This window comes from Myotis myotis, unplaced genomic scaffold, assembly GCF_014108235.1.
Source record: "Myotis myotis isolate mMyoMyo1 unplaced genomic scaffold, mMyoMyo1.p scaffold_m19_p_15, whole genome shotgun sequence".
Classification (NCBI taxonomy): Eukaryota; Metazoa; Chordata; class Mammalia; order Chiroptera; family Vespertilionidae; genus Myotis; species Myotis myotis.
This window is the reverse complement of record NW_023416319.1, coordinates 4,149,670-4,168,352: the sequence shown is the minus strand read 5'-3', so window position 1 is coordinate 4,168,352 and position 18,683 is coordinate 4,149,670. Positions and strand designations below refer to the sequence as shown.

The window sequence follows — 18,683 nt, the reverse complement described above, 5'->3', positions numbered from 1 at the left end:
AACTTATGTTCAATGTACTTAGCAAAAGGTCAAAGCTCGGAATTTGCTGGATAAATAAATGTTGGTGAGGCGGACGGATCATTGGAGAATTGGTGCATGGCGGCGAATGAGTAACCTGCAAATGCTGCCCAAACCCCATTATTTCCCCTTTTCCAGGAGCCCAAGATTCATGTCCCCGCATGCCGCCAGTTCATTACTGAGAAATATCATCCCTCTTCCGGCTCTCGCTGGGCAGCCACGGCCCCTGGAGGACCCTTTAATGTTTAATTCCCCATCATCCGCTCCACTGAACAGCTTAATCTCTGCTTGTATGATCAATACTATATCAGTGTAAATTAAAATGACAATTTTAAAGTAATTAAGCCTGTTAATGCTCGATTCAAATGTCATTATTTGCACAAGGGATTGAGGAGAAATTACATCGCGTCTGGGTGACAGGAAGACGCCTGAGCCCTCGTCCTGCAGCGGTGCCACCGGGCCTTCGGCAAAGCGGATTAACTTCTGCCTCCCCGCCCGGGGCCCTATCCAATTTCTAAAGAGGATAACGCAATTTGATAAATTTAATTCCAGCTACAAACTCAATTATTGTGATAATAGATGAAAACTGGGAGGGGATTCTAAACAGGCCCACATTTTAAAAGATACACTTAGCTCTGAATGAGATACAACAGTTATGGTTTGATTTGATTTGTCCTCTCCCTTTTGAAAACCCTTTAAATAATTACGATGGTTGGAAGAACAGCCAACATTGATTAAATAGCTTAGCTCTAACCCAAAAGGGGCTGCCGCGTAGCTGATTCGGGTCACAGTGGAAACGTCTGCTGTCCTGAGCTGGCCCGGCCGCATTTGTCAGACAAGCACGATCACATCATTATATCCCGGCCTCGTAAGTAGATGCAAAGAACCCAGCCAGTGGGGCGGACCTCAATCCCACCCGGTGCTGGCTGCTCGGGGCCCAGCCTGGGAAGCTGCCTCCAGCCTTCTTTTCTCTGAGTGGCAGGCTGGGGTGAGGGCAAGAAAAGAAAATTAAACCCCTCAATGACCCCAGGAACCAAGCACATCGTGCAGGTCAGACTGTTCTCTGCACAGGTGTTTCTCTACCTGAGTTCCCCACAATGGGGGGTGGGGGGTGGGGGTGAGCCCACACTGGAGCCAGGCCACACGGCATCCGAGGCTGTCCAAGGAGCAGCTGCCATCACTGGACTGCATCCATCAGATCAGCAATAAAAATTGACGGCCCAACATTAATTTCAAGATGAAGAGCGAAGTGTAATAATTTCCCTTTGAAAGATGTTTTGGGGTTTTCTCCGACAACCATGGACACTGTTGCACTCCAGAAGGTGGCCAGTGGACAGGGAGCCACTGCAAAGGGCCAGGGCCTCTTGGCTGAAGTGTCTTTTACTGGTTCATTTGGGAGGATTTGACAGGATTTGGGGCATGCTGTAATTGTCTAAATCTCAAGTGTTCTGGAGAGGATGAGACCTGTGGTTGGAGCGCTGTGCCACATCACCTGCAGGCTGCACAAAGCAGGGGCTTTGTCAGCTACCGGCTTATCGTGTGTGACAACTTCCCCATCATCAGGGCCTGGACACAGCAGCATGTCTCCTCAGGGCCGCTCTTTCCTTGGCATTCTAGACATGAATACCCTGAGTATAAATCATTTCCCACGTTCACAAATGAGAAACTAGCAGGAAGCAGTTTTTAATGATGCATTAAAAGTTAATCACAATGTGAAAGAAAACAGTCAGTGAGAGCCAGGCACACGAGGGTCTGACTTACGGGTAGATGTGTGGTGGTGTCCTTCTCTCTAACAACGAAAACAATGACCCATGAGGGAAACCCAAGTATCAACACTACTTTTCTTTAGAGTATTTAAATTTTTTTTATTGATTATAGAGAGAGGAAGGGAGAGGGAGAGGGAGATAGAAAGATCAATGATGAGAAAGAATCATCGATCAGCTGCCTCCTGCACGCCCCCTACTGGGGATGAGCCACATGTGCCCTGACCAGGAATTGAACCAGGACCTCCTAGTTCATAGGTCAACATTCAATCACTGAGCCACACCGGCCAGGCTCAACGCTACTTTTCTTTGTCATAATTAAAAGTCAGGTCTTCTCCCCAAAGGGGACACATACAAATCGAGGGGAAATGTGGAAGGGTATTTCTAAAGGCCAGTGTCACCTCAAGATAGGAGGCTGGAGAGATGTGCTCCAGGTGACAGTAGACGGGTCCATGATGTCAGCCTTTTCTGAAAAAAACGTAGCGCAAATGTAGTTTCTAAACTCCGTTTTCATTCCTTCCTGTCTGAGCAGCAACAGCTCCGTCTGGGGGACTGGCCTAGTCACCCAGCCTGGAGGCCTGGCCCCCAGCCACCGTGGCTACCAAGGCTTCCTGCAGCCTGATGGCAGAGGGAGCCAGGAGCAGGGCCAGGAGCCCTGCAAGGCCAGCGCCACCGCGGCCCCCATGAGCCAGGTCCCCTCTCCTTCATGCCGACGTCCTCCTCTCCTGGGAGACACACCTCGCTCTCCTCAGATGGGGCTGTGGGTGTCTTAAAAGAGGAGCCGGCTCTGCCACCAGCGACCTGTGACAGGACACGCAGGAATCGGCCACACAGAAGGCTGGCAAGGACATCGTTGCCCGAGAATAAGTAATAACCAACACCCTGGGAAGGCCTTTCCTGGGGTCCTGCCAACTGCAGCGTCTCGTCCACTACAGGGTGGGCTGCACCCTGTCCTGAGCGGCCATCACTCACCCTCGAGATACTCCTGTGACTGCCTCCTAAAGACTTTGGACCCTCCTATGATTGGGTTCCAGGAGCATGGCAGCCCAGATGCACTCCCAGGCCATACGGGCCCTCATATCCACTCTGGCCCCCAACCCCCATGAGCTCCCAGGCCACACCGGCCCCCACTCTACACCGCCCCCACCCCACACCAGCCCCCACATCCACACTGACTCTCAGAATCTGAAGTCAGTCTTTGCTCAGGAAGGTTCCCCGCTCTCCCTCCAGAGCATCGGGACGGATCTGTAGGGAGCCCACGGCTCAGGTGAAAGAGCCAGGACACGTGGAAACAGTCGCAGAAAGAAACCCTGGTGAGCAGGGCAGCTCAGAAACGATCCCCGGGAGTGAAATGTCACTTGAGGCCAAATGACTAGAACAACAAGCTGAACTGTGAATCAACCGTGACTACTTTTTTATGTTCACTGCTTCAGTGATTTTCTGTCAAAAAATGCTAACAAGCATGAAAGTCCTTAAGAGCTTTACAATTTTTCAGTTTGTTCACCAATACATTCCGCAGCGCATTTGTTTCCCGGCTGCGGGTGACACGCACTCCATCACGCCTGTCTGCCTGACGGATCAGCGGCCACCGGCTCCTCACCCCACAGTCAGCAGAGCCCGCCTCGGACTTCCTGGAGAGCAGGCACAGCGACGAGGAAGGGCCCTGGAGGCCACTGCAGACCACCCAGCCCCCACCCACACAGGGGCAGGGACCCCGGCGCACAGCTAGCTGCCACCCGCTTGGGCCCTGCAGCAGGGGCCTATGGGGGCAGAGAAGCAAGGATGAAGCGACCACGCCATCAGAGAAACTGACACAGGCAGGGCGCTGGGCAAAGAAACCAGGACTGCCCTTGTTCCTTCACCAAGGAATCAGGCACAGTATGGTTACGGCACCAGCCCACACAGCGAGCATGGGAGACAGCAGGGACAGCTTGGGACAAGCATGACCGAGGGCAGCTATGTGACCAGGCTGTGGTAGATGGAGGGGAGGGGACCACTCCTTATGCCACAGGGCCGTGTAGGGGGTCCCTGCCCCCGCAGACACTTCTTCCCTGTCCCTTCCCTCATCCCCTGGCCAGGCAGAGCCCAGTGCCTGCTCCTCACTGAGGAAGGCCATTGCAGGCGGCAGTGTGTGCAGACGGGTGCAGGAACACTGGTGGGGACTCACCCAGGGCACGCGTGACTTCCTTCTGTCATGCGTGTATGTACTGCATCTCCGAGTACCCAGCTCGGGGGGAGTCCAGATCGCAGGTGTGGGAGGTATTCTTCTCACTGACATTCCGGCCACATGAGATGCCCAACACACCACTGATGGCCCTGCTTCCCTAAATGGGGATCTGAGTGCAGTGCCCCAGCACGAGTGAGGCAAGGCTGCTGGCTGGGAGGATGGGCTCCCCAACATGGCACAGCAGGGCCACCAGCCGGAACACAGACCCAGACCAGCACTTGGGCTTGGCTGCGCAAATGCAGGAACTTGGCCAGAGGTGCTGGCTGCATGCCGGCTGGGCCTGGGGACACGGGTCAGACATCAAACGCCTCTGGGCCCGAATGCTCACAGTTGAGAGGACACAGACACAGAACAAGATGAAGACGATGTGTGAGGTGTGCATGGAGCAAAGGAGGAAGCACCATCGAGCATCGGTAATCTGCTTTTCCAGATTCCTCAAACCGACAGCAATGGACGGAAAGTGCAATGACTCCTCCTCAGAGGAAATGGCCCCCTTACGGGGCACAAACTCATTTGCAAATTGGCCAACTCTAAACTGAAGACGGCACCTGCCTGCCCAGAGCACAGGCAAAACGGGGCTAATGTTAACCAAAGTCACTTTTGTTGAGTTGGAATAATGTTAGCCATGCTAAAAAATCAGGGAAGTCTATTCAACCTAAAGATGTCTTCAGTTTTATGTTGATAATACCTGTAGAATGTGAATATGAAAATTATTCATACTCTGCTACTATTTCTTGTGGAATGTTAAGTTTCCTTAATCATAAGACATATAGAGTGATTTATATAGTCTTTACATGGAGTCAGATTGTAACAGAAATATTTCCCTTTTCAATTAAATCATTTAAACTCTGACTGCTTACCAGCCATTAACCAGGTAACTAGGTATTTCACAGTGTTATTGATGCATAATTGACATTTACAAAACCGCACAGAGTGAACGGATGCAGTCAAATGAGGTCTGACCTAGCTGCCCCGGGCAGCCATCGTCACAGCCACATAGCAGGCCCGGTCCTGGCTCCCCAAGCTGCCCTGTGTCCCTGTCCCCTCAAAACCCCTACTTCCAGCCCCGTCCCTGGAAACCACAGCTGCTTTCCGTCTTTACAGATGAGCTTGCATTTTCAAGAATATGAGATAAATGGAATGATACCGAAGGTACTCTTCCCTTGCCTGGCTTTGTGCACTCAGCACAGGTACTTTCCCAGAGTGCAGCACTGCTGTAGCAATAGTTCTCGCCGCTGCGTGGCTCGGCAGGCGGCTTACCACTCACCTGCTGGTGGGAATTCGGGTCGTTTGCAGTTTGGGGTATTATCAGTAAAGGTGTCGTGAACATTTGTGTCCCAGTCCTTGTGCGGACACGCCTGCCTTGTTCTTAGGCAGATACCCAGGAGAGGAGTGGCTGGCTCACATGGTCGGTGCGTTTTCTGTGTGGCGGTGATCTGACATTTCCTCTACAGCAACGTCTGAGCATTCCGGTCTCCACACCCTACCAGCACATGATGTGGCCAGTCTGTTCAATTTCAGCCAGCAGTGGGGAACCTGTCATCTTCGCCAACAGTGTGGTCTTCATATGCTCTGCTCCGATGACCGATGGTATCGAGTGTCCTTCCATGGGCTTGTGAGCCATTTTCCACCTTATTTGCTGAAGTGTTTGTTCCGATCTTTAAAACTTCAGGAAGATTTGTGTGTCTGGCTAGTGGTAGGCTGTCAGAGTTCTTTATATATAAGGCTCCAGATAAAGTCCTTTGTCGGGTGTATTTGCAAATGTTTTCTCCTTAGCTGTGGACTGCCTATTTTTTGTATCTTCTGAAGAACAAGTATTTTTCATTTTGATGAAGTGCAATTGATAAATTTTTTCTTTTGTAAGAGAAAAGCCAAAGTTACCAAGATTGTCTCCTGTGTGCTCTGGTAGCTTTATGTTTTAGCTCTTCTGTAGATCTATGATCTGTTTCGAGTTTGATTTTTGTTAAGTTTCAATGTCAGAGTTGAGGTTTTGTCTTTTTGCTCATGGCCCTCTAATGGTTAGCACCACTTGTGAAAATACCCTCCTCCCCCTACTGAGCTGCCCAATACCTTTGTCAGATATCAATGGTGGGTCAGAATGTGGAGCATCGCATGCCTCTCCTTAGCACCACTCCTGGCACCCACACTGGGACAGACGCACTAACATCCTGGCTCAGGCGCAGGCCACTAGCAAGCACAGCGGGTCCTCCGATGTGGAGAACACAAAGCACAGAGCGGGGCACAGGCCTCCACCTTTTCCCCCGACCCCGGGATTGAGCCCAGGGAGCCCTATGCCTGGCAGCTTCCCAAATCGGGGCATCAGTGACCAGGAAATGGTCACTAGGAACCCTGACTCTCAGGGCAGAGGGATGCGTGTATTTTAAGTTCTAAGTCCCCCCAGACCAGTCTTCACCACCCACAACCACACAGATGCGGCCAGCGCACCCTTTGTCTTTTCCAAGCTGTCTGTCCCTGGCACCTGCTATGCAGGGTGGGGGACTCGCCCAAGCTTTCAGGGGCCTCCTGAAGGATAAACTCCCAGAAGCATATGGTTCAGTGTCTCCTTGCGCCCGCAAAAAACCACAACATTGGAGAGTCGAGCCACCCACCCCACTGGGCCCAGCTGTGGGCAGCTGGCAGACCCTCAGGGTCATGGCCCTGCTGGTAAAGGGGTTTGTAAGGGTCCAGGAGGGCTGTGCTCCGTCACCCAACCTTCAGCCACGACAGCTAACGTCAGCTGGGAACACAGGGAGAAGATACAATTAACCTTGTGGCAACTGTCCTCCCCACTTGATGGCCCGTCAGCTCATCTGTTAGAGGGAAATAAAAAAGTCAGGCCTAAATGTATAAAAAATTATGATGGAAGCTCTAAATAAGGCAAGGACTGTGAGCTTATTGAGTCAAAAATCAATCAATCAATGAGCGAGTGGATTAGGAGCACCTTGTGAGCCCCAAAGAAATAATTTGCCCAAACACTGGGGTTTAACAGTGGAGGACCGAATTCCAACACTTTTAGGAAGTAAATAATGAAAAATCAATTCAAAGAAAAAACAGATCAAGAACCCTGCACTGTGACGTGCCGACACATTTATTGCTGAATCCCATTCCTCGGCTGACCCGAAAACTTCGGAAGGTGTTTATTTACTTTCAGCACCTTCCCGGGATCAATATTTTTAATTTGGATCCGAGTTATTATTTTTCACATCACAGCAGCGGGGAGCGGAGCAAAGTGGCTCATATTTTAGTGCTAAAAAGATCGATATGACAGCTTCACCTTCACTGCAGCCCGCCGCTGCCCGGCCGCACATCACTGTGTCCCGCGGGGCTGCAGGTGCCGCCGAGGGGGGCGCGGTGTTACCCCGCCGGCAGAGCAGACAGTGTGATTTAGCTGTGCACGGGGGCCCGGTGCCCTCGGAAAACCAATCTTGCTTCTCTCACTTCATCAGGCCTGTCTGGGCCACGGGCAGGGCGCAGGCAGAGACAGGCTGGTGGGGGCCTCCTGAAGCAGATTAGTTCCGCGTCAGAAATGCATTTGCTTTCCTCCCCCTCCTTGGATCAAAGAACACCAGTAAACTCCATTAACTTTCCATATATTTCCCCTAAAATCTGATCAGGACAGCAGAGACGGGGAAGGGGCCATCAGAGGAGAGGCAGGGAGGGTGTCTCCTCGGAAGGAGCATGGCTTGCAGGCTGTAGCCCCACCACGTGCATGGGAGGCAGAACCCCAGCAGCCACCTCGGGTAACCCTCTAGCAGATGCCCTGCTCTCAGAGGGAAGCCCGGCCCTCTTGGAGAACCGACTGCCAGGGCCGGTGGGGACCCTCCTCACGGCAACGCAAAAGGCAAAAGGGGGTGGGGGAGGCCCAGTTTATTGGGACCAGCAGTGAAGGCATCCTGGGCCCAGGAGCCACCAGCCGGGACATGGAGTGGGAGGCGCAGGCACATGGCTCCTCCTGGGTGAGGATTGACCCTCCAGGCGTAGACCGAGGTTCCTGGTGCCAGGGCTGCACCCAGGGGGCTGCACGGTCTGACCACAGGGAGGATCACCATCCCACTTTGCTGGGAACAGGACCCTGCTGGATAGGGTGGGGTTTGCAAAGCGATGCTCTGGGCCAGGAGGGGGAGGTGCTTCCTGGGGAGGCTGCAGGGCAGCACTTGACAGTCAGAGAGCACTCCTCCTCCTCCCTGGCTTCCATGTCACCCCAGATGAGCGAGGCTGCACCCCTGGAAAATCTTGATGTCTCTCAAATTCGTGTCCATGAATTTCTGGTTTAGCCATTCTTCTCCCCTCACAGAAAATGAAACTCACCTGTTGCCTCTTTCCTGAGACCAAATTATGGAAGAGATAAAGGTGTTGGCTGGGCAGCTGGAAGAGGACAAAGCCTGGACACAGGGCACCGGAGGCATCTCAGCCCGCAGGCCTTCCCAGTGTCCCTGGATGCTGCTGCATTCAGGCACTGACAGATCTGACACGTCTCTGGCTTCAAGCCCCTCTGCCCAGACGGAACCCCACTTCTAGAGCTTTGAGGGGAGGTCTGAATGCCATGTGTTCAGGCAACCCTGTGGTCGCCAAGGACGTTTCCTCGATGTGCAGGGAGGCTCCAAGGGGCTGAGTGCCCACCAGCTGCCAGTACTTGCTGGAGAGCTTTCACACCCTTGGACAAGTTCTACTCCACGAGAGGGTTCCCTCCTCGCCCTGTTGGCTCCAAAGGCACCAGTCCGGAGCCAACAGCAAGGACAGCCTCTGCCAGCCGTCCTGACTGCGCTTACTGCCCCAAAGGGCTGCCAAATTGGTTCAACAAACCACAGTGCACAGTTTCAGCTGCTACACAGACACTTCTGGGGCCGACAGCTAAATGAGCAAGGACTGGCGAAGGAAGCGGCCAAACAGGCTGTCCCACAACAGACACCGCCGTGGGAGGCGTGAGGCCACAGCAATGGGCAGCCCTGTCCAGGCCACACAGGGACAAGTCTCTGCCACCTGCCCTTTGAGACATGTGGCTGCCCCTCACTCTTCCCGGCCCAGCCATGGAGTGTGAGCAGGTTCGGGAGGTTCTGTGGGTCCTGCTGTGTGCGAACCAGAGCGGCTTCAGGCTGGACTCCTTGGCCTCCAGCTTCTCCATGGAGAAAGGGCCTGTTCTGTCTACCACTGAGCTGATCTGCCCAGAGAAAAGGTGCCAAATAAGCATGCTCACCTAGTCCTACCAGCAGCACCACTGTCCCCAAATAAAAGGGGACCTTTGGGGTACTTGCATCAGCCCACAGCTCCTCAGGGGGCCCCTCTGATACTGTGTGTTGGGGTCCCCATGCCAGCCTATACATCTTGCCAGGAAACTCCTCCTCTCCCCCCATCCTCCTCCCCACAGGTCACCAGGTGAGGGGGGAAGACAGGGTCACCAGATGAGGGGCAGATGGGCAGCCCCTGGCCGTGCTTCCTCGGGGCCTTCAGCAGCCCCCAGCAGCCCCATGAATCACCCATACGCAGCCCCTGCGGTCAGACAAACGACCAGTGGGAACAGTGGGGGCCCCTTATGCCAGATGCTTTACTCCTGCAGGAAACAGACAACAAGGAAATTATATGGAAACAAATCTGCAATTTCTTCCTCATTTAGCCACCTCTGAAGCCAGAGTATAGGAAAGCCGTCCCCTATCGACGTTCAGGCTTTGCGGGCAATAAGTGATGCGTTTTCCATGCTCCTCAGCGTGCCTGTGAAATTAGACACGTGACTCCTGGGCTCGCCGCCTCGGATCAATAGACACTTGGAAGCCTTGGAAAACTACTCGGGCACTTCCTCAGTGTCAAGGCCCGTGGGCCCCAGGGCGCCGTGCAGTTAACCAAGTAACACCTGTGACAACAGCGGCCACCTGAGGCCTCCCAGGGAGCCCATTTCCCAGGAGGTGAACCTGGAAGGCTTTGGGTGGAAAGCATTTTCTAAGGGTCTGGATGACAGGCAGGTGCCAGGAGGCAGGGGGGTCTGGGAGAGCATTTGGGGGTGTCGGGGCCTCTGCGATGCCCAGTGTAACTCAGGCAGTCTCAGGGTCCCCGGTACCGGCACAGAGCTCGGTGTCTCCTCCTGGAGCCTCCTCCCTAAGCTCCACTCAACTTGCCTGACCAGGCCATGTGGCAGTCCCTGAATGCCCTTGGGTGGAGTCCCACAACACCTCCTTGTGCTCTGGAGCTGGTACCCACAGGGGACGGAGGGATGTGAGCTGTCCATCCTGGGGAGCTGGCACCGCCTAAGGAAAGCCACCCCTCTTCCCCCACTGCCTTGGAGCCCGTCCTTGTAATGGGAAGGTCTCTCTCAAGTGTTTTTGTACGAATCATTTCTCCGACAGTCCCAGATCATGTCACATGCCCGACACTTGCACATGGACTTGATCGCTAAATCCAAAGAATTATCGGGGGATGGTGACACTGTCCTCACTGGGTGGGACAGGACATACACAAATATACGCACAGTCCTTCAGATAAAGGGGCCCAAAGAGCTGAGGGCCAGGTGGGAGGGCAGCCTCAGGAATCTGGGGGCGGGGGACAGGCTTGCTCCAGGAGGAGGGATGAATGAGCAACAGCGATGCCGCTGCTTCTCCACCAGACTTGGTAGCATCCCCAACAACCGGTCTTGTCCCCAGAACATGAGATCCTGTCACCTGGCACCCACCACATGGTGCCCAGGAAGGACAGGAGCCTTAGGGGTCCCCAGGGGCAGGGAGGGTGCAGCAGATGTCCAATCACCTTCTCGAGGCTCTGAGGCTCCTCATCCACCGACCCTGCTATGAATACAGTGCCGTACACATCTACCACCTAATGTCTATTACCATGGAAGATACCCAGGGCCTTAAAACTTGCTGGTGATGAAAGCTGGAACATCATAGGTTTTGGGGGCAAATACAAAAACATTAGTGTGGTGTTGAAATGTGCAAATCTGCTAGGACTCAGGAGCGTTAGATTCTGGGTCGTGGAGAGCAGGTGCAGTCAATCCCCCCGGGAGAGGCCATCTAGGTACCTGCTGCATGCTCACCCAGGGACAGCCCCTCCTCAGCTGGGTGCCAGTCCCTCTTTTCCAGACCCCTGGGTCCTCCCAGCAGCCCCAGGCAGGGGGTGGGGCCTAGGAGGTGGTGCCACGGCCATAGGGGTGCAGTCCCCTTCCCCTGCGACCTTTCTTCACTGCCTCATGGCTTCCAGCTCACCCCTGTCCCCACCTTCTCTCACCTCCCCTGATAAACCCACCTTTTCTTCCCAATTTCCAAAGGTGGGGGCCCCAGACTCAGACCTCCCTGCAACCCACACCTGTGGGATGTGGCCCAATCCACGGCCTTAGACATCTACACACCGATGGCCTCAAATTCTGCCTTTAGGCAGGCATTCTCCACTGAGCTGAACTGGGGCATCACGGCCCCTGACCCTTGCAGGGAGGGCCTGGGTTGTGCACGTCTAACCCACACTGACTCACTGGCTCAGACGCGGTTATTGAGCACCCAAGATGTGCTGACGTGACTCCAGGCTATAGGCCAGAGCAGGGACAAGAGAAACTGCTGCTCCAGGGGCCTGAGCTCAGGAAGGAAGACAGAAATCAGGACGTCGACACTGGCACATCTGGGGCCGCAGCCAGAAGGAAAGGGCCTGGGGCACTTGGGGGCCCTGGGCATAGTGTGTAAGCTCCTGGCCATCCCGTCCAGCTCACTCGTGGCTGTGTTGACGCATGGGCCAGGGTCCTCAGTCCACCCTGTGATGGGCATTTAAACAAGTTCCCAAGAACAGGACAGGGCCCAGCCTTTCAGGGCCAATGTCAACACTCCAGACTGGCAGTTCCTCTGGAGGAACAAACCTCCAACTCTCAAGGTTCCAGTGGAAAGTGCAGGCAGGCGATGACCCGGCGAGTATACAGGCCGGGGAGAGGGAGACAGCCAGTGGAAGCCAGTCTGTCTTCTCAACCCTCAATAGACCAGACAAGCCTCCTGCTCCAGTAAATTCCCACTCAGGATGCTTTTTAGGAGCAAACAAAATGTAACGTAATAATTTTTAAGTCTAAAAATTGGCTGCTGAGCACCTCCTATACTAAAATCTCAGGATACGAGGTGCTGCTTTGGCGCCATCTGCTGGTGAAGAAGGATGTCGGCCACTTCCTGCCTCTGCCAGAAGACCCTCTAGGTCAGTGGTTCTCAACCTTCCTAATGCTGCGACCCTTTAATACAGTTCCTCATGTTGTGGTGACCCCCAACCATAAAATTATTTTTGTTGCTATTTCATAACTATAATTTTGCTACTGTTATGAGTCGTAATGTAAATATCTGATATGCAGGATGTATTTTCATTGTTACAAATTGAACGTAATTAAAGCATAGTGATTAATCACAAAAACAATATGTAATTATATATGTGTTTTCCGATGGTCTTAGGCGACCCCTGTGAAAGGGTCGTTCGACCCCCAAAGGAGTCGCGATCCACCGGTTGAGAACCGCTGCTCTAGGTAGAAGACCCTCCAGGGCCCGAAGCCCCCACAGGCTGAAGCTCCACCCCCACCCCTGCCCATGTTCCCGTGCGCACAGCAACCCCCACCATCATGTTCATGCACCAGGTGCCGCGTCAGGTTCAACATCTTTCTGGGAACAGGCCACTATTTTCTGATCCCTATTAATACCTGTGACAGCATTTATGTACAAGATAAATTCATTTCAATTTCCTTTTTCAATTAATGGCCTATTATTTGAACCACACTCAGCTAAAAATATTGCTCCAATACCATTAATCTTGAAAAATTAAATTTTCTTCCCTCTGACAGCCCGAGGCCACCAGGCTGTGGCAGGAGGGTGGCTTCTCGGCTGGCAGTGCTGCTCAGCCCTGCCCAGGCTCCGGGGGTGCAGGGTCCCTCCAGCAGGATATCCAGAGGCCCCCAGCAAAGACAGTTCCACAGGTGACACACTGAGGGTGATGAACGGGCACGAAGGGGACAGCAATCCAGGCAGGGCCCAGGGTCAAGCAGAGATTCATCACAAACTACTACCCTCCTGGTCACGAGATGGGATGACAAACGTAAACCTCTCCCTGTGCCAACTATGGGACGAGCTCCAGACAGAGTCTGCAACAAGGCTGGCCACTTCTCACCCCTAGACACAGCTATCCCAGCTCTAGACTGGACAGTCACACTGCAGCGAATTGGCTTTCCTCAGGCCACAGGTACGGCTGGACGAGAGGGGAGCGAGTGATGCCCCCACCCTTGGCAGGTGGGTCCAGCCTTCCTCCCCAACACTAGATGCTGTTGTGTCCTGTGGATACCAACACCCACAGCCTTGGGGGCCTCAGACCTGGGTTGGTTGGGCAGCTCCCTCTGTCGCTTGTGTCGAGTCCCTCCACCCAGTGAGGCCCTGTACACTGCACCGTCTCAGGCTCCAACCACACAGACAGCCATGTCCCCAGTTAACGTGCTATTGCTGTATTTACAAGGAAAACACTGCCATTCTAACTGTGAGATGCCATGGATTCTGGATGCACCCTGGTTTCTGTTGTTTTACTTTTAAAAATCCTTGCATTGAAGGACAGATGAGATACACTATCATTGCTAAGTACTTCAATGTACCAATCGGATGGCGAGATCCTGCAGGGGCCATAGCGGGCTGCAGCCTGCCTCCTTCCTCGAGAGCCCTAAAACCCCACGTCACAGAAGCTGTCCTATGGCAGACTGTCCCATCAGACAGTTGTCCCACCGTGTGAAAATCTCGAACTCTGGGTGTTGAAAATTACATCCAAATTTTGCCATCAAATAATTTTTGAGAACCACAACTGTTGGCAAGAACAGTATTTCTTCAGTGAAAGTGCTGAGTTCTGGGCACGCTCATTTTTCGGGTTTTTGTTTTCCATTGCAAAAGGTGAAATGACATTTGAGATAAGTTTCCAGGGACGAGACAAGACCAAATGGAGCTCTCAGCCCTGGTGCGCCTCCAACGTCCCACCACTTCTCTTCTCAGCCAACCAGACATTCTGGCTGGAAGAGAAATGAAATGATTATGTTACCTTGTAATGATATGAGACACAAAGCAGGTCACGGAGAACTAGCAAGGTGAGAATTTTGAAAACATATGGAAAACTTCAATAGGAGGGTGGCAGCTCCCGTGAGGTGACAGTTTCTGGGCACATGTGTCAGGCTCCCTCCACAAGGAGCTGGTAACCCTCCCATCACTCTTTCTGAGGCTTCGGAGCGCACCTGGAGCCTTGCCATCGTCCTCTGACCGCCTGCACGGAGGCGGGCATCTGTGCAGTAAGTGATGCTGGGCCCTTAGCACAGATGTGCCACAGCTGGGAGCCGGTCCTGGATTCCACGTGAAGGCCCCACCACCTGGGTCTGTGTTCCAAGACAGGCCCATCCTGATCCGCTGGAGAAGGCGGCTTAGAATGATAACCTTGCTAAGAAACCAGTTCACTGAATTCTCAATTATTCTAGTTTCTATTGCCCTGATTCCTGCTGCTATTTCATAATTTCCTTCCTTCTAGTTGCTTCAGGTTAATTTTCTTTTCCTTAGAGATTTTTCAAGGTAAGCACTTAATGCTAGAAATTTCTCTCTTAGGTGCACAAAGGGACTGGCAGAGCTTGGAGCAAGCCTGTGGCACAGGCAGCTGGGCACAGAAGACCAGACATGGGGCTAACTCCTCACCTGTAAGCCCCAGAACCCTAATCCTCCCTCATTTCCCACACACCAGGGCCCTGGCCTCAATCCTTGGCTGTCCACCTTCCAGATGCCACATGGGCCTTGTCTGTGCCAACTGATGAGCAGCCCACCAAGGGTACATTGAGGAAGCAGCTGAGGTGCCATCTGCACTGTGCTGCCCTCCCCGCCATAGATTTGCTGAGTTAGGGCACCCCCCAAAGGCTGCAGCACAGCTGTAACATTTCAATGTAGGCAGATGGCAGGATGCTGTGATGGAGAGCAGGCCACCGAAAGAGAAGGGCCGCTTCAGCAGGCGCTCCCCTGGGGCAGAGGCACTTACTGTGAAGTGCTCCTGGGACCTGTAGTTCTCGTCCAGGTAGACGCGAGCCCGGTTATATTCCTTCATCGCATCGCTTGACAGCAGTTCTCTGGAAGGAAAAGAGTTCTTTAGTCAAGAGTCACACAGACACCTCATCACTTACAGGTGTGCTGCAGAGGCCCAGGATGCTGGCCTGGACACCATGTATGACATCACCCTGGAGACACCACCAACCAGAGTGGGAAAGGAGAGGGAAGAGGAAGAGAGGGAGGGGTGGCAGGAACTAAAACCTAGAAAAGTCTATTGTAGGTGACCTCTCTATCATCTCTGTAAATGGGCTGGAACAGGAGCCACTGCACTAGAGGTTTGAGAATGCACCAGAATGGTGACAGAAAGCGAGGGCCTGCTCTGCTCATTGGTCTGGCCCCCATTGGTCCTGCCCCCATGACCGCAGGGGAGGGGAGGTGGAGAAGGACACAGGCACCATGTGACAGCCAGCGCATTGGTCCAGGTAGGGAGAGGATAAGCCTGGAAAGGACCAAACTGATCCTCAGACCTTGACTCCCACCAAGAGCAAACCCCAGAGTCTCTACACGGAGAAAATAAACTTCAGACACGGAACAGCACAGAACATTCATGTCTACCATCACCTTAGAAATTACTGGCATGTGAAGAAGCAACAAAATATGACCCATAATCTTTAAAAAAACAGTAAAAAAAAAAAAAGACCTAGAAAGAACAAAAATCATGGAATTCATTGAACAAACCTTGAAACAGCTATTATAAATATGATCAAAGATTTAAAGGAAAACATGAACATAAGGAAAGACAGAGATATGAAAACCACAAAAGAAACTTCTAGAGCTGAAAAATATATCAGAAATAATTTTACTGCAGGGACCTAAGTATAGATTAAAACCTAAAGAAGAAAATGTCCTGGAATAAACAACACAGCACCAGAAACTTCCAGAGGAAAAATGACCGGCAAAAGATCAAGAGAGCTGAAGGGATCTGTGTGCCCACAAACAGTTGAATGTCAGGAAGTCGGAAGGGCAGGACAAGAAAACAACATTTAGCCCAGCTGGTGTGGCTCAGTGGTTGCGCTTCCACCTATGAACCAGGAGGTCATGGTTTGATTCCCGGTCGGGATACATGCCCAGTGTACAGGCTCGATCCCCAATGTAGGGTGTGCATGAGGCGGCCGATCAATGATTTTTTTCTCATCATTGATGTTTCTATCTCTCTCTCCCTCTCCCTTCCTCTCTGAAATCAACTAAAAACTATATATTTTTTTTAAAAGAAAATGTTTAAAGCAATAATGGACACACTTTCCCCAAGTTTGATTACAATTATAAATTTACAGCCAATGTTATCTCCGATAAGGGTTTAATCTCCAAAATTTATAGGGAACTCATACAACTTAACAAAGGAAGACAAAAAATCCAATAAAAAAATGAGCAAAGGACCTAAATAGACACTTTTCGAAAGAGGACATACAGAAGGTCAAGAGACATATGAAAACATGCTCAAAGTCACTAATCATCCAAGAGATGAAAATCAAAACAACAATGAGGTACCATCTCACACCTGTCACAATGGCTATCATCAACAAATCAACAAACGACAAGTGCTGGTGAGGATGCAGAGAAAAAGGAACCCTCATGCACTGCTGGTGGGTATGCAGACTGGTGCAGCCACTGTGGAGAACAGTATGGAGTTTCCTCAGAAAATTAAAAATGGACTCCCATTTGACCCAGTGATCCCACTTCTAGGAATATATCCCAAGAAAACAGAAACACCAATCAGAAAGGATATATGGACCCCTATGTTCATAGCAGCACAATTTACAATAGCTAAGATTTGGAATCAGCCTAAGTGCCCATGAGCAGATGAGTGGATTAGAAAACTATGGTACACCTACACAGTGGAATACTACGCTGCTGTAAAAAGGAAGGAATTCTTACCATTTGCAACAGCATGGATGGAACCAGAGAGCATTATGCTAAGTGAAATAAGCGAGTCAGAGAAAGATAAATATCACATGATCTCACTCATTTGTGGAATATAATGAACAACATAAACTGATGAACAAAAATAGAACCAGAGACATAGAAGCATCGAACAGACTGTCCAACCTATGAGGGAAGTGGGGGGAAGAGTGGGTAAGAAATCAACCAAAGGACTTGCATGCGTGCATATAGGCATAACCAATGGACACAGACAGTAGGCGGGTGAGGGCATGTGCTGGGGGGTGTGAGCGGCTGGGAGAGGTCAATGGGGGAAAAAGGAAACTCGTAATATTTTAAAGAATAAAGAATTTAAATTAATTAATTAAACTAAAAAAACTTATAAATCTACAGCTTGAAAAAGCTACAAGAACTCCAAGCCAGAAAGGCGCAGAGAAAATCAGACTAAAGTGTGACATAAGTTGCTGTGAACCAGCTAAAAACAGGACCCTGAAGTAGGGAAAAGACACATCACATACAGAGAAGCTGAAGAGGATGAGGCTCAGGTCTCTCAGGCGAGCGCAAGGCCGGGACAAGGGGACGACAGCCTTAAAGGACTGAAAGAAACACGGAGAGGCTGGGATTCTGTTTACAACAAAAATGTCATTCAAACATGAAGACAAAGACTTTCTCAGAAAACAAAAGCTGAGAGAATTCATGGGGGATTTGTGCTAAATGGGACAGAGAAGTCCCCAGGCTGAAGGAATATGGTACCAGGTAGAAACCTGATCTCCACAGAGTGCTGCAAACGGCAGGCGGACATAAGCGATGTTAACTATTTAAAGCAAAATCATGCCAGTGTGGACTCTGTATAAAACCTCTCTGCCCACAGCACAGGCCACCAAGGACAAAAGGTGCCGTTGTGACCGGTCACTGGAGCTCCTGGACGTGCTGCACCTGCTGCTCACCTGCACTTTCTCACCTCTGTGAAATGTCATTTTCTGTGAAATGCCTCGCTTTCCCAAGGGGTGGTTTTTCTTATTGACACACAGAGGTTCCTTATATATTTAACACTAATTTCTGTCAGGAAAGTGTGTTGCAGATATCTTTCCCCAAAAGTGGCTAAAGCTTTATTTTTAGAGTGCCTTTTGATACAGTTTTAAATTTGAACGTGGTGCAAAGTATCACTCTTTTTTTTTTGGTAGGCCATACTTCTTGCACCTTCTTCTATGTGGCCCCTATGTTCATAGCAGCACAATTTACAAAGCTACACAGGGTGCGTGTGTGTGTGTGTGTATGTGTGTGCGCACATGCACGCGCATAGCAGCCTCTGGCTCCGTCCTCCCACAGGCGACGGGCTCTGTCCCCGTCTTACTGTGACAACTGTAGCTGTGAGCTGCTAGGTGAAGACCAGTCGTGTCTGTCCATCTGTCTATCCATCCTCAGCAGCAGCAGACCACACAAGGTATAACCTCTGGCACACATGGATGGGACCCCTGCCTGGAGCCCAGGGCTAAAGTCTCAGAGCCCAAGGCATCACAGTCACCCTCTGAACTCCTCCCAGGAGGCACGCTGTCACCCTGTGGCTCCTCTCTCCCAGGAGGCACCCTGTCACCCTGTGGCTCCCCACTCCCAGGAAACAACCTGTCACCCTGTGGCTCCCCCCTCCCAGGAGGCATGCTGTCACGCACTTGGGCCACACCTTTTCCCTTTGGAAAACTGGCTCCCCCACGGGGCTTCACCATGGTGAGGCTACACCCACGTTTCCAT

At 51.8% G+C, this 18,683-nt stretch overlaps 1 protein-coding gene across 3 annotated transcripts in view; it reads right to left on the bottom strand.

The window, feature by feature from the left end:
* The window catches only part of INPP5A (inositol polyphosphate-5-phosphatase A), a 141,776-nt gene that overhangs the window by 67,418 nt on the left and 55,675 nt on the right, over positions 1-18,683 (bottom strand). For all 3 annotated transcript variants that reach the window (XM_036335724.1, XM_036335721.1, XM_036335722.1), the window contains exon 4: positions 14,989-15,076. In XM_036335724.1, the coding sequence (XP_036191617.1) occupies positions 14,989-15,076 (88 nt within the window). The remainder of the gene's footprint in view (positions 1-14,988; positions 15,077-18,683) is intronic.